Source organism: Meriones unguiculatus, chromosome 15, assembly GCF_030254825.1.
Source record: "Meriones unguiculatus strain TT.TT164.6M chromosome 15, Bangor_MerUng_6.1, whole genome shotgun sequence".
Taxonomy (NCBI): domain Eukaryota; kingdom Metazoa; phylum Chordata; class Mammalia; order Rodentia; family Muridae; genus Meriones; species Meriones unguiculatus.
Genome location: NC_083362.1, coordinates 68,291,303 through 68,319,000, shown reverse-complemented (window position 1 = coordinate 68,319,000; position 27,698 = coordinate 68,291,303). Strand labels below are relative to the sequence as shown.

Genomic DNA, 27,698 nt, shown 5'->3' with positions numbered 1-27,698 from the left:
GCCGACTGTGTATAAACTTGGCCCTGTTTACATGTAAACTGGGTCGTACTTTAAAGCCAACGTCACTGTTTTCCTCTTCTTCAAGCACAGCATGTTTTGATCTACACAGGGAATATTTTTAAAAGCTGGATGTCTAAGAATGTAAACAAGTGGGAGGGGAGATGCAGCTGTTTGCAGTTTACTTTTTAATTTTATGTTCTTTTGTGGCCTCTAACGGTGAAGGACTTTTATTTACCTATTATAGCGTATGGTTCATGACTATATAAGTATAGTTTTTTTCTGCTTTTTATATAGCTTTCTAAATAAAGGAAAGAAGGACTGAAGGAAAACTACTGGGTAAAAATATCACCATGGCCACTAGGTCTTAACCAGAAACAGTGGGGCAGCATAGTTGGGCCCTTTAAAGGGAAAAAAGGATCCTATCTTACAGGGTCCGTAACCGGCAGGCCTCAGTCTTTACCTTTGGCTCTCCTTGTGTTTGGTAGGCTCTATTAGTCACACTCATTGCTTGTGTCTGCCGCTGTCTAGACTCCACCGTAAATGAGGGGGTTATGTTTTCAGTGTGTCCCCCCACACACGCAGGGAGAGCACCTAAGAAAGGATAAAAGCATGCTTTCTGCGATGGCAATCTCACTGGCAGACGCTTTCCAGCAGGGAAGGTATTTCTGAGATGTAGGTGCCTCTGAGGTGGACTGTTGTTTTTGTTGCTGTCTATCAGTGTGGCATTTCAGCATGTAATTTCTCATTACCCTCTGCAAACACAGAGCGTACCCTTGGCTTCCTTTTACGAAAATAACTTTGTATATTGCAGTGGACTCTGTTTAGATGAAAGGTTTAACAATGCTTCCACCCATGCTTTTTATAGCATTGTCTGTGAGTGTGTGGCTAAAAGCATGGGATTTGCATTCCAACAGCCCTGGATCCAGACTGGGAGAGCTTGAGGATTCTTACTCACCCTTTCTAATCCTTCTTTCACTTGTTTGAAAACAAGAACAATGGTAGATTCTCGGTGCGGTGGTAAGGATTAGAGGAAATGCTGTACGTTAAGATCGTCAGTATAGCTAGGCGTGTAGCTGCAACAGTCTTCAGTGTTGACAGGGACTCTAAATTGCTTTCTATGTGTTTATGGACAGGGCTGGATTACACTTTGACCCCATTTCCAGGATGGGAGGAGGAGGAGGATACAAATATAAGTTGAAAACAATTATCATCATTATTAAAAGTGCTTTCATTTCTTAATCAGGGTGCATGATTGGTAGCATTAAAAAGTCGGCTGAGTTTTTAAGAATATTATCAAATTGAGGGGGAGGACTGCTGAGAATCAAGCACCAGGACCTCTTCTAGGCTAGTCAAATAATTATCCATTGGCCACACCCCAAACAGGTCCCTGTCTTCAATTACTGAGAGCTGTGGGGATCTCTTTCCCAAAATTTGAAGCGCATTACCTTTGCTTTAGGTGAAATCATTTAACCTTAATCAAGTGGCCTGGACCTGTGGATAAATGAATCTACACCCAAAAATTTGCCTATAATTTGTTCAGACAGCAAGCACAGTTGAAAGGTTCCCTGAAAGACACATAAAAAACAGACTAGCAAGTGTATCAATCCACCAAAAGCTTATTTTCTTCCTCAGAAAATTATGTTTCATGACACAGTTGGAACACAGTGGGAACTTGCACTGCCTAGACATGAGTTTGTCTTCTCGATGATGACGTAGAAGAATATTAGTTCTTGAGAATATTAGTGAGTGGGTGCTTTAGAATGTCTTGCTTAGTTTAAGGGCAGTGCAACCCAAATAACAGACAATAGACACAAGGCAGGACAAGAAGGACCTTCATGCCCAGTAAATTAGAATAAGGTCTGTTTTCATATGGTGTGTGTAACTGTTTTGATGTTGTGATTTTTACAGATAGCCAGGGAGCTTCCAAGCCCAGGACTTCTCCAAGTTAGAAAGAATCAGGGCCCCAGGGAATAGCTGGGCTAGGAAGGTGCTTGTCTTTGCAAGCATCAGAACCTCATGTGATCCCAACAGCTAGTGTGAAAGTGCTGGGCTTGGACTATACACGTAGCATGCGAGTGCTGGGAAGGTAGAGACAGGTGGACCGCAGGGGCTCACTGACCAGCCAGCCTAGCCTGCTGGGCAAATCTTAGGACACAGAGAGGCATTGTCTCAGAAAAACAAGGGACATGTGATGCCAGAGAAAGGACCCAAAGTTGATCTCTGGCCTGCACATGAATGTACATGTGAACACACACACACACGCGCACACACACACACACACACACACGCACACACACACACAGAGGCCTGGGCTGTCTGTAGAGCCAAGTAGAAGTGAGTCTTGAAAGATGAAAGCAAAGGCTCAGGACCTTTGGGGGCAGCAGGTGAAAGGTCACCCCCTTTGCCAGAGGAGAGAATTTTGCTTTTTTGTGTGAGACAATGAAGAGCTGTTTGCAGTGGTCTAGGAACCTTCACCAATGTCTTCTTCAAAGGCCCGAGAGTTGCAGGCAGCCGTGTGCACATTATCAACTCCTTCAGATTATCTTTCAAAATTTCCCCCTTACCCTTCCAGCTGCCAGTGGTTAGACTTGATTGTATCTGGCATCAACTTCAGCTTTTCAGGTTGCTCAGGCAGCCCTGACTGGTCAGGTCACTGTCCTGTTCGGTCCCTTCAGATGAGAGATTGGAGGAAGGAACTTAGAAACCTAAGCCACCCAGTTCCTACCCCACAGTGATAAACATGCTTTGGAAACTAGGAATGGTGCACTAAGAACGCTCCAGTGAGCGCCTCTCTGAGCTTGTTCGCGTCATTTCTCTGTGAAAGTTTTCATTGTCAGACCTAAGAGAGGGCAAGGGAGCTTCTGGCTGCTAATATCTTTCAGCAGCAGAAGCAGCCTTTCAGGGGTGTTTTCAAATGAGTGCTACTGTCTTTCTGGTAGCTCCTGTTGTGCCTCTGTCCCTGTATAAAAGCATACCACAGGACACAGCATGAGCTTCCCCACTGCCATCTAGTCCTTTCTTTTCTGTTGTCATTTCCCGTGCCACCTCTTCTCCAGTGTCACTGCATCTCTCCCTAAGCTACATACCCGTTCTGCCTTCAGCGGTAGCCTGTGTCTGTAGTGTGGTCTGTACACCTGTTTGTGTTTGCTAGTTCCATGAGCTGTTCTCAGCTGGTAAGTTTTAATGTTTTCAGGCCTCAGGAGACTATCTGAGTGCCAAGGATTTCTAGTTCTTAGTCAGAGGGGTTAAAAAAGAACCACAGATTAAGGACATCTATAACACGCATAATAAAGAGAATTTCTGTGGCATGCACAAGAAGGAAATTTCACATATCGCCTCGATAGAGCTTCATGATAATCCTACGCAGGGTTATTGTTATTCAGTGCTGTAGATGAAAATATTAAACTTCAGGAGAGTGAGTAACTAGTCTAAAAGTAAAGAGCTTAGAACAGCTGGGGAGGAGCTGGTAGAAGCTGCCGTCGCTTTCATTCACAATTTAATTTGTAAGTTTGGAGTTAGACAAAAATGATCTATTAAAAGGCAGTAAAGCTATGCAATAGCCCCATTTTCATTTTCGAAGTAACTTTTGCAGGTTGACTTTGCCAACATACGTTTTAGAATGCATTCCTCTATAGGTTACTTATTTATCACTAGAATAGTGGCAGTTCAGGGTGTATTCTTTAATGTTGTCCACTTGACACAACCTGGAGTCACATGAAAGACGGAGAATTCTCCAGAACTAGTTGGCCTGTGGCCATATCTCTGAGTATTGTCTCTTAACTGAGGCCAGAAGACCCACCGCATTGTGGGCGGGACCATTCCCCAGACAGGGGGTCCTTAACAGTATGAGCAACAAGAAAGCTAGCTGAGAACAAGCAAGCAAGGATGCATGCTTTTGTTTCATTCTTCACTGTGGATGCGATGTGACTTTATTCAGGTGCTTGCTTTCACTTCCCTTCGGTGATGGACTGTGGCCTGGAACTGTAGGCTACATAAGGCCCTTTCTCCCCTAAGGTGGTTGCTGTAGGTGTTTTATCCTAGCAATAGAAATAAAACTAGAACATTGGACAAAGCACACATAGTTGCTTTATTGTAAGGAACATCTATAGTTTATCTTTGACACAACCCTTCTATAGGAACCTTAGCTTTGGACTTTGTAGTCGAAGGTGGTTGGCATGGTTTTCTAACTTTCCTCATTCTTTTGCTAACATTTGATCTTAGCCAAAAGCTGAAGGAGTGATTAGGGGTTTTTGTTGTTGTTTAAAATTTAGCCTCATACTCCACAAACTTTTGTAAGTTGTATTTCCTTAAGAGTTTTTAACTTAGATCAATGAGATCTGTTTGGAAATAATGCCATATTCTTAGGTATTTTCAATTACTTTCAGAGAGAAAGTGCTCTTTTATTAATTAGACCTTTTTTTTTTTTTGAACAGTTTACTTAATTTTAAACAAAGATCAAATTTGATGCAGCATGTTTCTCCCTGCCCCAAAGTCTCTTCAAAGTAAGAAGGGAGACAGTCAAACAGACAAAACGTTTTCCTTGTTATTTGACATGAGGGTTTCCTGGAGATGTTATTTAGATGTGTATCACATTAGCGTGTATAACATTAAACTCCCAGGAACTGTTGGGGGTGTCAATGTTTTCTAATAGACCTGTTTAAACCACCTACGGGGTGGGACTCAGGCCACACCACTGAGGTCCCCTGTCTCCATTAAGACCTTCTTGTTTGGTTCCATAGACATTTCTTGCATTACCAAGATCTTCCGTAAAACCGACCACAACCATAATACCGGGGCCTCCAGCTCACATTTGTAGCCATCAGGAAATAGATTAAACACAGGTTTCCCTATTTCTCCAGCTGCCAGGAGTGATGTCAGTCGTGGTAACGTTAGCTCAGCTCCATGCAGACCCAGGGCCGTCTGTGTGAATGTCTGTCCTGGGCCCTGTTCTCACGTTGTTATGGAAAATCTGATGATGGTTGGGAAACAACTGGGGTATGTGGACATTTACTTACATGCACAGCCAAAGGTTTGCCTTCTTGGAGCAATCAGACTCCAGGGAAAGAGCACGCATGAGAAACTTATTTAGTGTTTAAGAGCAAAGGAAAGGTTGTGGCAATAGGTCTGCTTCCTTCCCTTCTTGTCCAATTACAGAAACTGCGTTGCAAACACTTTTTCCTCTCTCTGTACACCACATTGTAAAGGAAGCCATGATGTAATTTATGTCCACTGGTTTGTATCCAAGCCAGACTTATAAATTCTGTGTCTTGTATTCTGACCATTATAAACAAGATAAAACCCCAAACCAAAAAATGACGTGATGTTACAGTATAATCCCCAGAGCTACCTAGACTGCAGTTCCAGTAAGAGGGGAGATGCTGTTGAAAGAACTCCCGTGAGTGTGGAAGACTTCCTGCCTCAGGACATTGATGGTCAGACATTGTCCTGAAGAGGAGTTTTTCTAAGTCTTCCCATCTTTGATTCTAATATTCGATTCTAATAAGTAATATTTATGTCCACGTATACATTACTTATTTCATTGCTGTGACAAAAGCAGCCTGAGGATGGGAGGGTTTATTTAGGGCCGTGATTCAGGGATACAGGCTATCTTGGTGAAGACATTGTGGCAAATGGAGCATAAGGCAACTGGTCACGTGACATCATCAGTCAGGAGGCAGAGGGGGCTGGGTCCCGTGGCTCAGCTCACTTTATCCTTTTCATTCACTCCTGGATTCCATTCTACATTTAGGGTGGGTCTTCCTGCCTCAGTTAACCTAATCCAAAAGGCTTCTCAGCAGCATTCACAGAGGCTTGTCTTCTTGACAATTCTAGATCTGCCAGGTTTACAAAAATTATTAATTGTAGTAACATGCAGTATTGATAGATTTTGATTTACAGATTTCCAGGGACACTGTTATGCCATTGATACCATTTGCTTTATTATCATGCTCCCCCTTAATTAGCTAAAGGAATGATTAATTTGGTTTAAAAAGATTTTTAAATTAATTTTATTTTCTATTTATGAGTGTTTTGCCTGCATTAATGGGTACTGTATGTATTCCTGGTGCCTACAGAGGCCAAAAGAGTGTGCTTGATGCCCTGGAGTTACAGGTGGTTGTAAACGGCCATGTGGGTCCTGGGGCTCAAACTGGGTTCTCCTGGAGGAATACTAAGTATTCTTAACCCCTGAGCCACCACTTTAGTTCCTATTTAAAATGATTTTCAATTTTATTTAAACCTCTAATTGAGAGCACACCTTTATTTATTAAAAACTGAACGTGTTTGTTTAAATTTCTCTTCTGATCCCTGATCATTTTGAGAAGTTTCCAGAGCCCCGTGGATGCTAGGGAAGGAGGAACCCACAGTGAGGTCAGCACTCACCCCAGCAGGACACAGAGGAACCAAAAGGCTCAATTGCCTCCTTGGTAGATCTTGATTTTTTTCCTTTTAATAAAGCTTGCCTTTCTTCGTTGGTGGTCTCCTGAAGTCATCAGCCCTGCCAGAAGGTCTTTTGCAGGGACAAAGGAGGAACTGGAGCGAGATGGCCTCTCACATGTTGGCACTTCATCCTGGATTTTCTCCCTGGCAACTCTGTGCTCATGAAGGTCTGGCCAGCAACCTTGTTATTTTCACCAGCCCTCTCCATGTGACTGGCACCAGGCACGAGTGCTATTTAAGCAGCTCCATTAAAGCACTGGTTTGGCCTGGTTGGTTACCCTTTGCCATTTAAGACCACGGAACCCAGTGTTGCCAGCTCAGTCTTGGCCAGGCTGAAAGAAGTTTTCTTTCTTTTAGCTTATATGCCTTTTTATTTTCCAATGTCAAGTAGCAGCTACCTCAGCCCTTCCTTCTAACTTTCATTCAGGTCTAACTTTATTCATTTCAGTGTGATTACTGCATGGCCTTCTCACCACTTTGCTTCACCTTCTTCCAAAGCTTTAACTTGACTTAATACCTCCTAACTGCGCCTCTAAAGACCAAGTAGATTCCCTGTGCCCTAAACTTTCTCTGGTCCTAGCTTTCCTTTTCCTTAAGTGGATGGCTGGCAGGGCTGAGGGAGGACTCTCCAGAATGCTTCTTGGTTCCTAGGGTGCTGTCATCTGACAGCGTTGGAGTTCTGACTGTCAGGTCACAGGGTCTCATTAGCAAGTGTTTCACGGTCTATCAAGTAGAGTGGTGCTTCCATTTCCACATCTAGAATTGTGATAATGATGTTATAATTCAGGGATACCTGTTCACTGCAAGAACTGTGATGACATTTGCAGCTGGTGTATTTGGTGTTGTTATTCTTTAGTTTACTGGGTTCATGTACTAGATTGAGAAATGTTTTTTTTTTAAGAGTTTTCTTGGAGTAAATTATAGATGCCGTATGACTATATCAACTTTCTAGAAGATGTGATTTAAAAAAAAAATTAGTAAGACCAGAAGTTATTGCAGTAGCAAGGAGAAAGCCAGAGGAATGAATGACGGTGGTGTGAACTTGGATGTAATTTGTGTGACATAAGAGAACCGAAGACTGGCAAATCTGGGGAGATGGTAAAGTGCTTGCTGTCCTGAGGCTCTGAATTCGATCCCAAGAGCCCACTTTAAAAAGCTGGGCATTATTTCACATACAGGTGATCCTAGTGTTGGGAGGCAGAGACAAGAGAATCTCTGAGGCTGCCTGGGCTGCTAATCCAGCTGAATTTGTGAGCTTCAGATTTAGCGAAAGACCCTGTCTTAAAAATATGAAGTGGAAAAGTGGTAGAAGAAGATGCCGAATGTTGCTATCACAGGCTTCACAGCCAGGCCTTATACACAGTTGTTTTTTTTTTTCCTTTTGTAGATCTTCCTGTATTTTATAATATTCTGTATTGTAACTTTTCTAAAAATTCAGAGATGTATGTTAAATGATACACTAATATGCTGCATTTACACTATTCTTGCCATGTAGTAGTTTGAACCCAGGACGTTACACATGCCAAAAGAACCAGAAGTGGCATTCCAAACTTTGACTCATTTCTTTAAGTATGGGGATTTAGTTGACAGGAAATTGTCTTACTAAATCCACAGTGAGATTTCAAACAGTGATCTCCATGGAGGGAAACTCAGTCCTGCAGTTCTTTTAAAAATGTCATCAGAAGAGAGGTTACTTTTTGACTACACTTTAGAACCATATTTTACCCCTGAAAGTCAAGACCAGTAACTCTAGTCAGACACTAAGTACTGTGTGGCACTTGACTTCACAGACTGGCAAGACGTTTCAAACCATGCAAGCACAAGTTGGTAAATCACTCTTATCAATGGTTTTGATTAAAAGTACGATGCTGGAAGGGTACAGATCTGTCCTTCTGTTTTAGCTGTGCGCTGTTTTCAACTCTCACTGTCAAAACTGACAGTAGGCCAAAACAAGGTGAAAGGAAGCAAAAGCTGTGTTTGTTTTTCGGCTCTAGCAGGCCTGGTTTAAGTGGGTACAGTTCCGGAAGATGTAAATTCTTCATGGATGCAATAATGCAATAATCTGTTGGATTCCCGTGGCATTGCTCAAGTGTTGACTCATTTGATAATGCTTTAAAAGCTACATTTTTCATTTTCTGGCAGCAGGACTAGGTGGGTTTTATCTTACAAAGAAGATACACACACAGAAGGGTGAAGTAGATACTGATGTGGTGATGAAATTTTGTCAGAGTGTAATTTCCTGCTACAAAATCTCTGACAGGTGCATCACATTTCTGGGTTCAACAAGTTATCCCCCAGAGATGTAACCGGAGAGAACATCGCTGTGTGACAGAACATCAACACTTGATATTTGCAGTGTCTTCTGTTAAGGAAACGTGTTGCCGTTTTGTTTTCAGTTTATGAATAGGACCAGTGAGCTCTTACATTTGGGAAGTAGCATGGCCACGTTTGGTTATGGGGGGCTGGTATCTGCCAACTGAGCCTGTGCATATCCAGTATATTGCATGTACAGATGACCGTGTCATGTTTGCTGTTGCTTGTTATGGTATCTGTCATTGCATTTGTGTCTGTCAGCGGTATTTATTGAATTTGGGTGACTGTGAGGACCTAGTGGGTAGTGGGTATGTGTGTGTTTTCCAAACATATTCTTAAATTACAAAAACATGGGTAGCTAGAGCCTCCTCCTTTTTTCTCGTGCACTGGCTGTGGCGGGCTCAGCCTGTCTAGGTTGCAAGAGTGGAGTGAGGAGGATGTGGGAAGCCTCGTAAAGCCTCTGAGAAGTCTTCTGTGAAAGACGCAGTTTCCCTGATGCGTGAGAAGAACTAAATCTTTGCAGCTTCAGTCTTGATGCTCTCCGGCTTTAGATAATGGGTTCCTGGGAACCCTCAACCCTGCTTATTCAGCCCCTTTAGTCACCATATCTGGCTATGAAAGCTTTTTGGCTGTCTCTGAAGATCAAATGTGCCTTCCAAGAGCTAAGACCGGCTGCTGTAGAGACCATGGGAGAGACCATGTCTGTGGTGAAGACAGTTCCAGAAAGAAATGGGAGCTTGAGGAGGCATTCCACAAGCAATGGCTGCATGATTGGAATGAGTATGGTGAGGGACAGTTCTCACTGAGGGTTGTTAATTAAAAAAAAAAAAATCTGTGTCATTATCTGACAGTCAGCCTTTATATGCAGTCACAGGTTCATACCATTGTACAAAGCCAGGCAGGTGTGAACTTCAGACTTCCTCGATAGCCCTCCGTTCCCTCCTCCCCACATCACCTACAGCTTTTACTTTTTCGTAAGTTCCTATGTTGGTGACACCGATAGGTAATACATGTGGCTGAAGTGTGTATTGACAAGGATTGACAGGAAAACCATTTTAAAGTAGCACGCTAAGAGTGTGGAAGGAAGGCATTTGATGTAGCGTGTGTTCTCTCTCTCTCTCTCTCTCTTATTCCCTGCCTTTTTGAACATGCTTACGCAAAATTATAAGCGTGGCACCTGACGGTGCAAAGCAATCCTTTTAAGCCCGTAGCAAGGCCACATTTTTGTCTCTCCTCCAAGGGTCCCCTAGTCCCTGCCCTGTATGCTCATGCTGTTTGGCATGTGTGATGATAAACCTGGGTACAGTTTGTTCCTGACCTAAGCTGTTCGTTCAGGCCTTCTGGAGGAGAGCCAGGTACGAAGTGAAAAACATGCTGCGTGCCCTCCATTCTCCCACCCCCTCTGCATTGTATATTTGGCAGTTTCTTTGTGGTGGGTTATTTCATATAGTGTGGCCCACCTGACTTATTTTAGGTCCAGAGCTGTGAAGCTTTTTTTTCTAGGTGTCTCTTGATATTCTGAGGGGAGTTAAAAGAAAATGAGAAGCCTGTAGCTTGGCTGGCAAGTTTCATAGCCCAGCTGGGGCTATTGGAAGGGTGGCCTGGTTCTTTCTCCTCCTGAAGTAAGTCCTGTCTCACTGAAGTGAACGTGAGAAACCCAGGACCCTTTCATTTGTTTGTTTTCACTTTGGCATTTCTATTCTGAGTCTGTCTTGGTAAGTAAAAAAGTACCTTGTTTCTTAGAGGCAGAGTTAATATTTTTAAATAAATAGAAATCTCCTCCTACAATGAGAGTCTTCATTTGGTAAACTTCGACTCATCTGAAATCCATTATGTAAATAGTAATGTTAGTGGCCTAGAATCATAGTCAATCTCTTCAAAAGGAGGTAGAGGCCGGGCTTGTTGGTACACACCTCCTCTAATCCCAACACTGGAAAGGCTGAGGCAGGAAGATCGTGAGTTCAGGGACATCCTGGACCTCATAGCAACACCCAATCTCAAACACAAAACTAGGGAGAGGAGAGGGAGAGAGGAAAGACAAGTTGTGTTGGTCAGCATTTGTGCATGTGAGTTTTAGAAACCACTCCCCTCCTTGGATCTCATGTGGACCTTGATCTTATCTGAAGGCATCGCCTTTGTTAGTCATGGAATTAGATAAGAGACCTCCAGGGCTGTCCATTGAGGTTTTCAGTATGTACCTGCCTGAGATCTGTATATTTAACTCCATATGTCTTGTGAGGCCTTTATCAATCCTGTAAAACTGCATTCCTCTTATGGCGTATGCATTGCTGGGCTCTTACCGTCACAAGTCTTTTGCTATCACATCTTCAATGGCAAGCCTGTGGCATGCCTGCCCTTTGTTCGGCTCACATTTATTAAGTGCCTGCTATGTGGGAAGCCTTGTACAAACACCAGGGCGAAAATCCTTGTTTCCACATCCCCGGATTATCCCCTTTCTTCTGAATGCAGCCAAATGTGTCAGTAAGGTACTTAACTAATATTGTTAGCTAAAAGCACCCTTCTCTCCTTTGTGCAACTAGAATTTTCCTTCTGTGCACCTGTTGTGAAATTCACCTGTTTGCTTCACTTTCTATCAAGGTACAAATGAAACTGGTTTGCCTTTCTGGAACTGCTAGGAGGCAAACTTCAGCACAATTCAACTTTGCACACTCTGTGGCATTTTAATAAAACCACTTACTCATTCAACAAGTTTATGACAATCAGCTCTGCTCTGCTGCAGAATGTTTGGGGTACTCTGTATATACTGATATGTATAGACTCAGTTCTGAGTGTATAAAAATAGGTACTCCCGAAGGACTGTCTGATGTAAAGCTTGAGAGCAAGAGGTGCTTTCAAGGGAAAGGGTCTCCTTTCTGAAAGAGAATTACAGATAATGCCCTGTTCTGGTCAGCTTTGTTGAACTGCAGAGAAGAAATGTAATGTTTTTCCCTAAAGAAATTTCTATGCCACCTAAATTAGAAGCCTGATTTTAGGCTCTAACTCTTCCTTATGTTTTATAGTATTTCAAGAACTACAATGTACATTTTTGTTTCAATCATAACCTCAAAGACTTTTGTGTTTATCTGTTGCCAAAACTCTGAAATGTATGCGTCAGGTTGATGTGTTTGCTATTTTGGAATTGACTACTTTTAGTTTGTGATTACTATAAACACTTGTATCTTGAAAGAAAGGTTAAATACAGTGTTTTGATTTCATGTAGGTACATGCTACCCCTTGTGCCTACAACTTTAGTTGATCTCATCCAGCCTCCCTTCTGAAAGGGGTGCGCACCCCAAGTTGTGATTGAATACACATTTCCAGATGCCTGTGGTGACATTTTTTTCCCCCACTTTCTTTGCAGAATGAAGACCTAAATGACCTCAGCAAATCCTCCTTTTAACTCATGGGTACCCAGACTCGAACTATTTCACGATTCACAACCAGGACCTCACATCTTCCTCCTCAGTAGATGGTACGATGCATTTGTTTACCTTGTACAATCCTCAGGAGTTCACTGACTGAACTGCACGTTCTGTATTGTGCCAAGCAACAAGAAAAGCACTGTGACACCGGAACAATGAGTCTGTGTAAACGTCATCTTGAACTTTAAGGACTTAGCTGGCCGCGATGTGCTGGTGTGCACCTCCACCCGCCTTGCTGCAAGAGAATGGGTTTACTCTCCTTGAATTTACAACGTCTGTTTCATCTACTTGGAGACCATGTTCCATGAAGCACCGCTGTAAATTATTTCATATGGGACTGTTCACGTTGGGTGGAGAGAGTATTAAATATTTAACATGGGTTTTGATTTATATGTGTAATTTTTTTAATGAAAATGTAACTTTCCTTACAGCACATCTTCTTTTTGGATGTGGAACTGAGGTATTCAGTGTTCTCTTATAAAGAGTGGAGCAAATGCTTAAAACAAGGCTAGAAAGAGTAGACTAGGAGGGTATAATGATCCTTGTTTTAAGATTCTAATTCAGAAAAAATAATATAATAAGAATCATAGTGCCATAGAAGGTTCTGGACTGTATAGTTGTACTTGCTGATACTGTCTCTTGTAATATAAACTTGATGTTGAGCTGAGTTCCTTTTAAGAATTAATCTTAGTTTTGTATTTTTTTTTTCCAAATGGAAGGAGAATGTATTCTACTGGGGTGTTTTCAAGTGTCGGCTTAGAATTGGTAATTGAATGGAAGCAAAACTGCAGAAAAAAAAAAGAAAAAAGAAAGAAAAGAAAAAGAAAAAAAAAGGAAACCACAGACTTCCACTGTATATACTGTAGAGAGAAGGAAACATGAGTGATTCCTTCAGCTTAAAAGCTCTCTTTGGAATGAAGAATGTGGGTGTTTCTAAATCCTGGAAATGTCTCTTTGTTCATAATAAACTAGATGCTGTTGGTCCCCCCTCCCCACTTGATAAGCTTTTCACCCCCACCCTCATTCTTTTTTCTGTGTATACATCATGTTTCATTTCTTTCATGGTCTTGAGAAGGCTGGTAAGACAAGTGTATTCTTGCTAACTGGAAATTAAAATTCCAGATTATTTTTTTTAAGTCATTACCAGGGCTCTGTGTTATATTCCCTAATGCACCTATCTCACATGTTCTGAGAACTTCTATGTTACGTATGTTTTAAAGGAATGCAATTGGCCCATTTGCCCTAGTGTTTGCCGGCGTTTTAATGGTTATCTAATAAAACACAGTTTACAGAGAGCATACAAAAACAAACAAACAAAAACAGTGACCTGTCATTGAAACATCTAGCCAGCAGTGAAAATGTTAAACTTTTCCTTGTTTGGAAAGTACACGTCTTGGAATTTTTCACTTATCAAATAGAAATGACAATGAATACACCTGAGGATGTATCCTCCAAAATGCTAAATTACCTTGCCATAAAACTTCCTGAAAGTACAGTGAATTAAGGCAGTGACCAGGCTCCCCCTGAGTCCCTAGGAACTCAGCCCTGCTTGTGGGAAGGGTTGAGCAGCCTGGCTGGGGCTTCCAGGAAGGAGCAAGGGTTGGAAGGCACTGCAGTTCCTATTGCCCTCATCAGCTGGTTGGGGACCCCTTGCTCTATTCAAAGAGATAAATAGATCTCCAACTGCTGAGGCCTGGGTTAGTGTGCAGTCAGCCAGATGGCATGAACCTCACAGACTGCTGTACAATGCTCATTGTTGCAGATCTTAATCATTTGCATGCTCATCAATTTCTAAGGTAAGTAGGTCTCTAGTCATAAGAATACATTGTTTTCAAGGAACTCACTGAATGACATCATTTGCTATCAGTAGAAAATCCCACTGGCTTTGAAAATCTGATGTGATGGTCTTTTACAAATGTGTAAAAAAAAAAAAGATTCTCATTGTCAAAGTAACTTTTTAATTTTTTTAAGCATGCCAACTCAAACTCTTGCTAAGGTGAGAAGAAAGCAAGCTTTCTAGAGAGAGACCAGTGAACAAAGTCAACCCAACTATTTCCCTGTCAAGTTGGCTATGATTTTCAAGGAGCCCAGGCCTCAAAAATCTAGGAGTACGTACCTTTCCATGGGGGGTTATTGACATGTAGGGTAAGAACAGAAATGAAGAGACTAGACAATCGTCTCCTGGTTTCTCTTTCTCTTATGTTTTATTGAGTCAATAGTGCAAAGGCAGACATTCTTGCTTTAATGTCTTCAAGAGTTACCTGAGCTGGAGTTGAGGAAAGAATCAAACTTGTCTGACTTAGAACTGGAAGTCACTGGTACCCAGGCTGAAATCTCACTCTCTGGCTCTTTGAAGGGTTTACTTTAAGCACATCAGTTGCTAAGTTATTGTGCTCAATTCTTACTAAAGGGGGTTGGCTTTTATCTATTCCCATGTATTTGCGGGCCAACCAAGGGCTTGCAGTAATGGGGCTTCTAGTGGCTCTGGCTAACCTGGAAGTGAGTGGATTTTTCTTTAGGATACCAACCTTTCACAGCATTCTTTCTTAAAGACTTGTTAGGACAGAGTTTTAAAATTCTCCTTTGTGAAAAGAACAACTATTTTCCCTGGTTATGATGATACCCTTGTTTTTAGGTAAAAGCCTAGCCCTAGAAGCAGCTAGAAATGAGGAGACTCAATTAATGATCAACCACTTGGGTCAATAATGACAAATCAGTACTGATGCTACTCGTGTGGCTATTTCTTTCAAACTTTCAAAGGTCAGGGACACTCTTGACTAATTTAGTGACTACAAAAGTGCACCCACTCAAGAGTTATCTAGCCAGAAGTAGAGAGTTTTAGCCTGCCTTTCCTTGGCTTTTGTCTTCTAGCTGTCTTTTATGTGTGAGACAAAGTGTTAAGAAACAATTGTACTATACTGTAAGAAGAAGTATTTTATAGTGCAGAAGCCCTATTTGAGTCAGTGTTACATCCTGAAAGCCGTATACCATGTAGTTGGAAACATCTTTAGAACAGGTGACTTAAAGGTAGGGGTGGGTGGCTCACCACATGATGACATTAAGAGCCATGGGGGGGTAGGACAGTTGTGAAGTTCTGTGGCTACGGGGGATAATGAAACTGTATTTACCTCATGCTGCCTTAGCTGAGCTCTGTAGGTGAGATGGCCATGCAAAGAGGTCCTATACCAAGATACCAACATTAACACCGACAACAATGGGGAGCAAAGGATTTTTAATTTTTTTTTGAAAGGCATGTGGAGGCCAACTGGGAGATCCACATAAGAGATAGTTCCTTTGTAGTGACAGGACAGGAGAGTTAGTACTGCCACTACAAAATGAATATTAGCAGGAGGTGATGGTAAAACTCACTTGTTTGGGGTGCTGAAAAACCCAAAGAAAGCAGGGTGTTCCTCCAGGACTGTGTGCATGCACAACCTTGTCAGTAATGACAGGAAGAACTTCCATCCTGGGCTGTGGGCTTAGCCATGGAGAACAAAGTCAGCCTTCCATATAGTTAGTAGCTAAATGACCATTGGGCCTTTGGTCATCCCTGAGCCAAGACTGAGATTGTGAAGGTTCTGCTGGAGCTTGGTCTGTCTGTCTCCTCCACGGGTCTGCAGAAAGTGTGGCTCAGCTGATGTGTTGGGTATCCATCACTCACTACTTGCAACTGGAGCATCAACTAGATGCTGGAAGCAGATGGAGATTCCCTGGAGGTGTTTGGCCCTACTCTCAATTAAGAGCCTACACTTAGCAAATATGGTATTTAAAGGTATGACTTGGGTAAGGCATCTTCCTTCCCCAGCTTATTGATGACTTGGCATTTGTGATGTCTCCACCAAGAGATGGGTGTGTTATCCTTTTGCCATTCACCTGCCATGTAAACTTCTCTTTTGTCCATGCTGTCCCTTTCTCCAGTGTTAATCATTATGCCATATCATAGAACAAATTCACTACCCAGGAAAATGTCTGTTTGCATATACATCTGTAGTGCTAGAATTATTATTATTTTAGTCCATTTTAGAACGTTGCCCCTGCCTAAGAATATAGTTTTCAGAATAATCTTTCTTGTGTAGTTACTTTCCTTATACCTCTTGGCTACAGGGTGGGCCAAACGAATGCCATCTATCCATTTGCTGTGTGTGGTTTGGTTTATCTGAAGATGGTGGTGCTATTGACGGTGCTACTTCATCTGTATACAAAAGACCGACGCATGGTCTATGTTGCTACCAAAACATTTACTGTATATATGTGGATAACGTATTATGTATATATGTAATGGGTACCAGGCCAGGTTTATATTTTTTTCTTTAGAAGTGTTTCACTTTTCCAAGCTTTCTTTGTAGTGTTATGCTTGTGTTCAATTCTTTTACCCCCAATTCTGTCTGGTACTTAGAATTGTAATGTCTTCATCGTTAATTAAAGAAAACTGTCTAAATGATGTGCTTGGTAGTCATTCTTACTATATTTCACTATGGGACCTCCAAAAGACATGGGCCATTGGTTGGATATGGGTAGTTTACACTGTGAACATGCTTCCGTAAGTGTTCTTTGGAACAGTTTTCTGGGTCTATATCCAATGGCTGAGTGTATTAAGAAAAAGAACTGAAAAGAATTTTTAGCTACTTAATGGCTGCTGGTAACAAATGTGAAAGGTGTGGAGAGGAAAAGAATGCGTCTTCTTAGTGGAAAGATCTGTGTTTCCTTTCTGCTCACTGGGAAGGCCTTGCCAGCCTTGAACCTGCACACAGATGCCTCTGTTCAAATGTAGGTCATGGTGTGGGGATTTGAATTGCTAGTCCCAGTAGACCCATGACACTGAGAAGTGAGACAAAGATGCCTCTCAGCCCTGGTTCCATATCATTTGGAAAGATTTCAAAAGTCCTCATGGTTGGGACAACTCTGAAAATGATGGTCCAGCTGTCCTGGGAGTGGGGCCTGGGTGTCATTTGTTGCTTTCAGTGTTCCCTGGGAGATTCTAGCAAGAGGTCAGAGTGAGAACCTCTGACAGGAGCTGTTGCCCAAACTTGTAGGCTCATTAGAACCACTTATTAGAAATACCTGCTGGAGCGCTGAAATACTCCAGGAATGTGGTGGGGGCACACGGGCTTTCCTGGTAGGCAAGTTTGGGAAATCCTGATTTCTGTACAGATGAAACCTCTGGATTATTTTTGTCACCAGAAGGATTAACAAACCTTTAGTAGTTAACTTTTCTTTTGCTGGGCTAAAACTTTATGACCAAGGCAACGTACAGAAAGAACAGTTTACTTATGCTTGTAGTTCAAAAACTCTTATCACCATCATGACGGGGAAGCGAGGCAGCTGGCAGACATGTTGGTGGCTGGAGCAGCAAGCTCAGCACTCATGCATTGAATTACAACAGGAAACAGAGCACACTGAGAACGTCCTGAGGCCCTTGCCCAGTGACATATTTTCTTCAACAAGGCTGTATCTCCTAAGCCTCTCCAAATAGTGCCACCAACTCAGAACCGAACATTCAAATGTCTGAGCCCTTAGGAACACTCTCACTCAAACCATCACAAAGACAGATCTAGAGCTTTTGGAGATAATTGTCTGAGTTGCAATGTCAAAGCAGCCATGTCCCTTCCCCTGCTCTTTTGAGGTTTCTTGCTTAAAAACTCAAGAGCAAAGATGACATTCATAGTTTAGTTCGTCAGGGCTAACTCAAGCTGGTAACATTTTGGAAACAGATTCAAGGTTAAGTTTAAACATTTACTATTATGTTGTGACCATGATCTTCCAAAGGCTGACTTATTTGGTACAAAGACTAGAGACAGCCGCCTGACAAGATAATTGATAACCTTATTGTTTCAAAGGAGCACACAAAACTAATTTCATACATGCTTGAAGTTGTAGTTGATCTTTACTTTCTATTACTTTTCCCCATTTATATTAAACAAACAAAGAACATTTTCTTGTAGTGGAATTGCAAAGTGAGTAGAGCTCTATCGCCTATTGAAATCAATCTGAGTATCACTAATTAGCACTGATTAGAGGAAAGACTAGCTGGAATGCATCAATGGTGTGATTTATAGCAGAATTGTCTTCTTACCTTTATACACATGAAAAGCATAGCACATAAAGTGTTGCTGACAAAGGACTTTGAGAAGTAATTGCCAAGGAGAATTTGAAAATTAGCTCAGCAGTACTAGTAAAATCAGTATCAGTGTTTGTTATACACCAGAACTTGTGTCAATTATCTGGTTTCCAACAACCCAGAGGTTGACAAGGTATGTGTCTGGCCACAGGTTTCTGAGAAGTTGAACAGCTTGTCACTGAGGACTATTTGCTGGCAAGTTTTATGTTCTCATTAATGGCCTAGTAAACCTCTCATACACATGTGTTTTAAAACTATGTTTCAAATATTGAAAACACTACTGAGTTAGGTTACATAGTTAAGGAACAGGAATGCTTACGTAGTCTGCAAGAGGCCCTTGGTTTGATATCTAGCAACACACACACATACACACACAGGCCCCTCAGCATCCTTCTAGCTGTCTTGTGTTAATGACTGCAGAACAAAATGTGATTGCACTTGAGGTTGAAAATGTGGCTCTGTCCAGCTTATGACTTCCACAACACAAGCTAATAAGGTCTTACTCTTTATGTCTAGTTTAGTTCACGTCTATTTGGTTTCTAGCGTCTCTTGTTTGTCTTACTTGGTACACCTCTTTTTAGCAAGAGAATAGAAACATCTGACCTTATTTTAGAAAGAAGATAGCAACTGTGAGGTAAACGCGAAAGCTACACTCAGTCCAGGTTGTGTTTGTGGGGATTAGCTTTTACATCACCTCCACTAAACCCTCCTGAATTAGAACTTTTAATATTGTCTGCTAAGGACACCAATAACCAATACTGACAACAGGAAAGAGAGGCAGATGCCTGAGAGTCAACTGGGTGGGAGAATGAGCCCTCATCACTTGGTTGATGCTCTTCACAATTCAGAAATTTCTCTTCTCTGATAGACACTCAGTGCATATGAAGAGCTGAAGTGAGAGCAGCTATGATGGAATTGCTAAGATACCAACAGCATTATAGTACAGATTTAACAAAGGGCATAAGAAGTACCCACCCCACCACACACAAATGGAAGACTGTGTTCCAAAATACTAAGAATTAATATGTCTGACAGCATGGCATTTCTGTAAAGTTGTGCAAAGATTTGATCTGACTTGGAAAGAGAAGGAAATCAATAAAATATTTAAGGTACAAAGGATGTTGGATGAGAATCATATCAGTGAATCCTCACAGACTTAGCACTCCTTGGTCTACAAATCAGAGGTTGGCCACTTACGGCTGGAAGTCAAATCCAGTCTGCTTCATGGTTTTGTCATCAAAGTTTCATTGGGATGTAACTGTGCTGGTCCAATTACACAATGTCTATGCTATTTGACAGTGCAGTTGAGTGGGTACCACAGAATTGCAATGGCCTGCGAAGTACAATGTGTATTGGCTGGCCCAATGTTTCTCAAGAGGGGCATCGCCTGCCCCAGGCCTCTCACATGCCAGGACCAGCTACAAACACTGTTACAGGAGAAACTGAATCTCTGCTGTCACAGTCACCATGGTTACCATGCTGCTGGATGGAGTTCACAGTCCTTGATGCATCTCCATGCCACTGACTGTTAAAGATCCTTCCAAGCAATGTTATGTATAAACTAAAATGCTACTTTATAGTTTGGCAGAAGCTTTCCATGAAGTAGGGCTAAGATGACGCTTCTCTGTGCTGCCTCCATTTTTATGGAATATAAACCTAAAAACAAACAAACAAAAAAAGGTAGAAATCAATGAAAGGTTTTTCTTTTCAAGCAGAGGCTGGGTTTCCTTGAAGGCCAGAGAAATGTCAAAGGCGATCATGGCATCCAGAATGAGAAGACCTTAATAAAGATTAGGGAAAAGCAGCAGGAATTTCTTTTCCATTATTGTTTGCTACCTGCCACAGAATGGAGGATGGGTATATCCATTTTGGCCAGAGAGCTATCTAGTTGCCTACATGGCAATGATAAAAAAATGTGAGGGTTATTAATTTAAAAAAAATACCATTGCTCTACCCTGGCATTAGATGAGACAGGAAGGCAATTCCTTGGTATTTCATCACCAAACCTCAACATTCACTGAGTGTTGCGGAGGCAGGCACTACTGTGGGTGAGATTTGTGCCAGAGACTGCTTTCAATGTTTTAGCACTGGAAATAAGCTCAGGTTTTGACTTGTTTGGTTTTCTTTTATAGGTAAGAAAACTGGATTTAATTTTAATCTCCATTTACTGTGACTTTATTTTAAAGTCATACTGATACCATGCTGACTAAAATGTATGTTGAAAGTGCCTTAATGTCCTCCTCTCAGCCAGCTTTTGGAATACCTGCCTGGACACAATATAAAGCTGGTATACAGATTGAAGAAGTCAGGTTTCTGGGAGGTTGCCAAAGCCAGTTAGATGGCCAGCCAGCTGGAGAGAAGACAGATTCTGCACTAAATGGAAACAACCAAAAAGGCCCAAGGGCTGAGATAAAGGGAAGGAGAGGACACAGGAGGAGAATGTCCTATAGGGGAATGTTCCCAGAGTTCAAAGCACAAAGACACTCCCACATGCCTTATGCTGGATGGCTCTTCTATCTGTCATAAGATGAAGTCAAGAGGCTAAGGTCAGCAGTCTTGTTCATGTGTTCAGAAGTCTTGTCTAGATCAGAAATTGTGAGCACCCCCCAGGTAACACCCACAACTCATCTTCCCCAATTCCCAAACTTTTGCCATGCTCCTGTTGCTGGCCAAAAACCAGTTTGGGAGGGGTTTCCAAATAACATTTCATCTCAATGCACCACTTTAAGGATACATGACTGTCAAGTGGGATACTAACTCAGATCCATTAACAAGTGAAAGACATGGGAACTGGAATAGCCACATCCCTTGAAATCCTGATGACCATTACTGACATCTGGAAAGCTCCAAGAGCCACACTTCAGATCCAGTCTGTTATATCTTGCAGCTTCTCACCCTTGAGTCCAGTTCTCTCCTCTAGTCCTTTTGTGGCTAAGTCAGGATGGAAGTGAACCTTGCTGTTCTTAGGCTCAGGTCTTAAGGACTTTTCCCATCTAGGTCAATGCAGCTTTCCGTGCCAGATACGTGCAAATGCACACAAGGCACAATTCTAATCATACATATACACCTATATCCCTAACCCCATAGCACACACACACACACACACACACACACACACACACACACACACACACTTCAAGGAGGACACAATGGTGCATTTAAAACAGTCATTAAAAAATAGCATTTTCTGCTTTAAATTTGAATTCTTCACTTAATTTTGCATCCTTCTCCTCTTCCCCACCACAGGGCAGCTCTTCCACACAGCAGGATTCCACGCCCCATACGTGAAAGAAAAATTCTGGTTCACTTCATCTGTTGAAAACAACATCCGTTTGGCCAAGCTAGAAAAACTTTTCCCTGAGTCTAGCAATCCTCCCATTTTTGTTTGCAGAAATGTCTGACAGCTGTGAGTCTGATTTCTTTTCCTGACCATGTGAAAACTTCTGTTCTCATTTTGGCATTCTAACCCACTGTGTGACTTTGGGCAAAGTTCTCCCTGGCCCTCCAACCATTTGATGATAGGAGGTGAGTGTTAACGCGTCTCAACTCAGGACTCCGAAATTTGTCAGCACATCACAGGCACTGTATCTATAAGGTGATGGTGTGGCTGTGTGTGTTTTCTATTCCTGGAGAAAGGGTTTACAATTTTTATAAAATCCACCAAAGTTTCTATGGGGACAAAGAAATGGTGCCTTAAAATAACCACTGGAGCCAGAAGATGGCACAGTGGAGTACAGCGCTTGCTGTGTAAACATTGGGACCTGGGTTGGGATACCCAGCACCCACTAGATGTGGTGGGTGTAATCTGTAATCCCAGGTAGAGACAGGAAGATCCCCAAGGATCTCTGGCCAGACAGTCTAACCAATTGGTGAGCTTACATTCATAGAGAGACCTTGACTCCAAAACTAAAGTGAAGAAAAGAGAAATAGACACTCAATGTTGACTCCTTGCCTACACATACTTTGGCACAGGCACAAACCATCTAATTATGATCTTATTTCTACAGCTTATGGTATAGAATCAGGCAGTAGCTTAGGATAAACCAGGACATGGCACTGACCCCTCTTCTCCCCTCATGACTATGAACTGGTCAACAGTTGGCATTCTCTCTTGCCTAATGCTTCCATGAGACTGGGTCTTCCTGAAAAGGAGAAAACACACATTAATTATATTTTTGGAAATGTCTATGAAATTAATGTACTAATTCCTAGGACTAGTACATTTGCCTCAATAACAATAACAAAAAAAAAAATGCCTTCCAGGGAGAGGATGACACTTTGGCAATAGGAACTGACTGCCATTGATGCCACTCTAGAGGTCATTGCTTCAGTGACAGAATCTGAGCAAATGTAAAACATTCTAGGAATAAGCCCCGAGAATCTTGAAGCAGTCATCCTTTCTCCCTATATGTAATAAGAAAACATTAATTTATAAGTGGCATCAAACTGGTGTATGTACTAAATGAAACATTTTTTCTAGATTTTTTTTTTTGTGAATAATTTGAATTCTGGATAAACACATCCAAGATTTTCCCCCCTCAAAATTTGGAGCAGAAAATTACAGAGGTGACTGATTGGCTGACTCAACACCCTTCTTCTTACAGTTCTGATATTATCAGTGGGTGACTGTTTCCTCCTCACAGCACACAGCCTTGGTTCTGCCCAACTGAGATAGTCTCATGCGCTTAGGTTGGCCTGCAAAGAACTAAACTAGGTTAGGAAAAGAATTAAGGAATTTACTCTGCCAACAGCTCATATTTGCTGCCACTAATGGGAAGTCTAGTTTTTGCTCTTCCCTATCCAAGGTCTGAAGTTATTTTCAAGACACAAAGATGAACTCAGGCAACGATATGGAAAAATGTACAGCTCTTCACAGGCTCTAAATTTAAAACAATTTAAGAAACTACATGACTGTATTTAAGGTCGGACCTCTGGTCTCTGAATTCTTGCTCCATGAACACGTTAGGAACATAAAAAGGCAACCAACAACTGAAGATATTCATCAGCGGTGACCATGGAATCAAGATCTGCTGCTGAAGCTTTGAATGTGCACTTGTGCACATTTGTGCTTGTGTTTGCGTGTGTGAGTGCAGACCAGAGGGCAGCCCCAGGTGCCTTTCCTCAGACACCATCTACTCTTAAATGATTTTATTTATTTATTTATTTTGAGACAGTGTCCTTGACTGGTCTGTGACTGCCAGTTGCTAGGATGAATGAACTCCAGAAATCTAAGATTACAGGTGGCATGTGCCACCACAGCAGGCTTTTATTCTTTCAGTGGAGATTCCCAGGATCAAACTTACATCTTCATGTTTGCAAGACAAACATTTTAGCAACTGGATGTCTTCCCAAATTCTTTTTTTTTTTTTTATTCGTCACAAGAAGATGAGTTTTTATTTTAGAGAATGACTTTGGCATCGGAATTAAATAGCCTTGAGCCAACCTTGAGATTCCTAATTAGCTGAAAGCATGAGAAAACCCCTTAAGTTCTGAGAGCCATAGTTTTCCTGTCTGTATCTGAGGATGCTGCTGCTCACAGTGCAGGCTCATGCTCATTAGGCATGTTCCATACTGCCTACCCAGCTCACACCTTCTACATCTAGCCTCAGAACATAATTCTAAACATCTTTACAAAAATCAGGCACAGTCTCTTACCTCATGACAAATGGTGAAGTTAAAAGGCCTCATAGGACAGACAATTCCACACTTGAGAACCTCTTTGTCCTTCCCCTCTCTGCCTTCTGGTAAAATAAAGTTGTGTGCTAAGGGCAAGTTTAGAATTAAGCCAAAGGTGCAATCTTGGCATGGTTCTGTTGATTCCCAGAATGCCATAGTGAGACTTCCTGATCTGCCCCCACTCCTAATCCCTGCCTCCGTGAGGAAAGCAGGGGTGAGCAGTAACAAAGCCAGTTCTATCTCTCATTCCAAACACTTCATTACGACCTCAAAAATAGAAACTCCCACGGAATACAACTTGTATACCTTTACACTGGTGGTATATATATATGCACACAATATATACATATATGTACATATACACATACAAACATGTACATATACACATACATATGTATATATGTATGTATGTATGCATAGGTATATACACATATATGTTCATGTGTGTGTATACATATGTATGTATATATGTATATATGTGTATTTTCCCCAAGACTAGCACATCTACACTTCTGGATCATCCAGATGATGCTGCTGTTTTGTTCAGAGGCGTAAGCATTTGTTTGAAGATGTTGATCCAGGAGTGGACGACCTCTGAACCATTTAGGTTACTGTGGCTGACTAGGTTTAAGTTCCATTCTTTTTCCAATTAAGATTAAAAAATTAAAATAAAAAAAAACATTTAAGAATAGGCAGTTTTTCTTCTTCATTTATGATCTAATTCCATCAACAATCCTGTTTTGTTTTTATTTTTTATTTTTTTTCTTTTGTTTTTAAAGAGCAGAGGGTGTCCAGAGAGACTTGCCAAACCAACTCTATTATCCTGCCTGGAGACATGGAATGCCTTCTAGACCACAAGGAGTTGGAGGCCCTGGAGAAATGCTGGTCTGAGCAGGCCTTAGCCTCTGTCTTGAGTGTTATCTGCTCCTATTGCTTCCCAATTTTCTCTCCATTCTTGGGCTGAGCCAACCTCTGTGGCATCATTTTTACTTCTCATAGGGTAACAATCATTATTCTGGGGATACCCCCCGTACCTCCACTCCATTCTTGTTTTTTCTTTCACAAAGATGTGCAATGACTCTTTGTCTGTGTGATCAAAGGTGCCGGGGACACTTTGTGCTTTACTTTAACCCATTGCCTTTCCCTGAGGTGTTTTGTTTGTTCAATTACACATGAACTTTTAATTCTCTACAGGCCTGTGTGTTCTGTCCAGACTTCAGCCTGCCTGTAGCTTGGCCTGCCTCCTTGTTTAGGGGAAAGCTTATTGCTTCACAGTAAGACCATCTGACAGTTGTTATCTGCGACCTGAGACACAGAACTGCCAGTGACGGGTGCCAGAGATAGAGATGAGCAAGACCTCCTGGTTTCCCAGGCCCCAGCACCATCTGGGACCACCCCAGGAAGGAGACAATATGGCAACAAATGTTAACAGGAGGAGGGAAAATCCCGAGATGGCCAATCTCACTGTGGACTGGAATCTCTGAAAACCGTGGAATCCACCAGTCAAGATGTCTCCCCTGATAGTCCCCTTTCCTTTCAGTTTTCTTTCCTTCCCTTTTCCTGTCTTCCTTCGACCTGTGCTTTTCACAGAATCCTGAGTGCCAGCTGCTGGGTGACATCTCCCTGGGAGGCAGACGCAATGACAGACATAATTCTAAGCCCACTCAGTGAGCCATGCTTTCCCAGAGATCCCCAGGTCCAGTGGGAATAAAACCCATTCTGCGCATGAGGCCAGCTGGGCCCTACAGGGATGTGGCACGTTGGCTTCAAAGCCCCTCGCAGGTATTTCCTTCTTAGCCTGTTCCGAGTCCAAGTGCTCCTTTTCCTTGTTCTCTGTCCCTATCACTCTCTGCTGTATGTCTTGTTCTCAGTTTCTCTAGAGCATTATCTTCATCTGTCTCTATTTGTTTGCTTATTCATATTCACTTTCCCTCTGTCCATTTGAAGTGCTCTGTACTTATTTCCATGTGATTCCTACTGCCTGGTATGTAACTTGCAATCAAGACATATCTGCTGAATAAGCAGATAAATAATTAGAGCATATAATAACTAAAACAACACCACCAGTAACAATGCGAATAATGATACTGACTGCTTTCTTTTTGCATTCTACCAAGCACTATTTAGTGCATATTATTTCAAATTCTCAAACCAATTCTGAGGGAGAGGAGAATTTTGCTTTGCTAAATCGAAAAGTGGAGGCTCCCAGGAGTTGGTGTTTTCCCAAGGCCACCCACCAAGTGAAGGATGGACCTGGGTTCCGTCCTCGGATGTGTCTGCCTCTACAGCCAGCGCACTTTCTTTCCTCTTATTCTTCCTGCACATAAGCAATGTGCCATGGAGCAGAAAGAGATAACACAGAGATGAAACGTCAGGGTAGTTCAAAGGAGAAAGAAGTGACCTCTGGGGTAGGGCTGAGGAGGAAAGCATCTGTGACAAGATGACTGTTTTTCTGGGTTTTATTAGAAGGGCACTGGGACAGCTGGAATGGGAACAAGAAATCCCAGGACACTGGGCTTAGGAAGGTGGCTCAGTGGATGTGAGGCCCTAAATTTGGAGTCCCAGATCTCACAGAAGTTCAGATGCTATGATACTAAGATATACACACACCCTAGAATACACTGTGAAAAAAATGCCAGAAGGCTATCATAATGAGTGAGTGAGTTTGTGTGTACATGTGCATATGTGTGATGCATGTATTTCCATGTATACATCATAAAATAAGGCAAAAAGACAATATAAAATGAGGTTAAATTTGATTCAAAGGAATTAGTGTTTAGAAAAAGCAGCAATGTCTTCTGTTGCAGAAAATAAAAATAGCTAATAATGTTTTTTTTTTTTATTAATAGCCTACAACTGCTACGGCGGCATTATCCAACGTGCTCAATGAAAGTCAGACACCTGTTGTATTTTATTTAAATAAGCCTTCTCTCACTTGGGGCTGGCCAGACATTCCTTGTAAGCTACACTGTTGCCACCTAGGACCTATCCCATGTGTCTGCTTTAACCATTCCTGTCTGAGCTACTTCCCATCTCTAATCCCAAAATACTTGCACATCTTTGCCATCTGGGCCACTCCTCTCAACACCATTCTCAGGTTCTCCACCTATCTCAGAGCAACTCTGCTTCCTTCTGCTTCCTCCCTTATCTGTCCTCCCCTCCTCGTGACCCTTCTGTCCTCAGAGCCCAAGAATTTCGGCCATGCCTATCTACCTCACTCCATCTTGCCCAGGTATGTAGGTGTTTATTCTGCCAATCAGGGATAACTTGCAGGCATGGATTACAAAGGCCATTTTGGGGTATGTGAGTGTGTCTGTTCATAAACTATAGCAAGCAGACCTCATGGGGCAAAATAATTAACAATCAAATACAGAGCACCAGACCATGTCATTAACAGTCTTCTGTTTAGTTCTAACTTCAGTTCTTAAAGGCAGATGTGCACATCTGTACATACTGTACCAGAGCTTCATATGTGCCCAATGACCTTCCAAATTTCTGTTCAAAGAAACCTTACTGTTTATCTATGGAAAATGTGTTTTGCCATCAAGTCACATTTAATTTTGGATGTTGTCTAAATGTTCGGAAAACTGTCTAACCTGAGGGTCGCCATACCCACATTACCACTGAAACCAAAATTTCATGATTCACCCTCCTCTCTCAATCAAGGACTGCAGCCCTTTGGAACAAGCTCTGTCCTGATTCTTTTGAATCTTCAGGGCAGGTTGGATCTG

The 27,698-nt window shown here is 42.0% G+C and overlaps 1 protein-coding gene across 1 annotated transcript in view; it reads left to right on the top strand.

Annotated features, from left to right (window-relative positions):
• The window catches only part of Irs1 (insulin receptor substrate 1), a 50,720-nt gene extending 34,106 nt beyond the window's left edge, over positions 1-16,614 (top strand). Inside the window, exon 2 of the mRNA XM_060368708.1 lies at positions 12,113-16,614. Coding sequence (XP_060224691.1) covers positions 12,113-12,151 — 39 coding nt within the window. The 3' untranslated portion in view covers positions 12,152-16,614. The remainder of the gene's footprint in view (positions 1-12,112) is intronic.
• Positions 16,615-27,698: the final 11,084 nt, after the last annotated feature.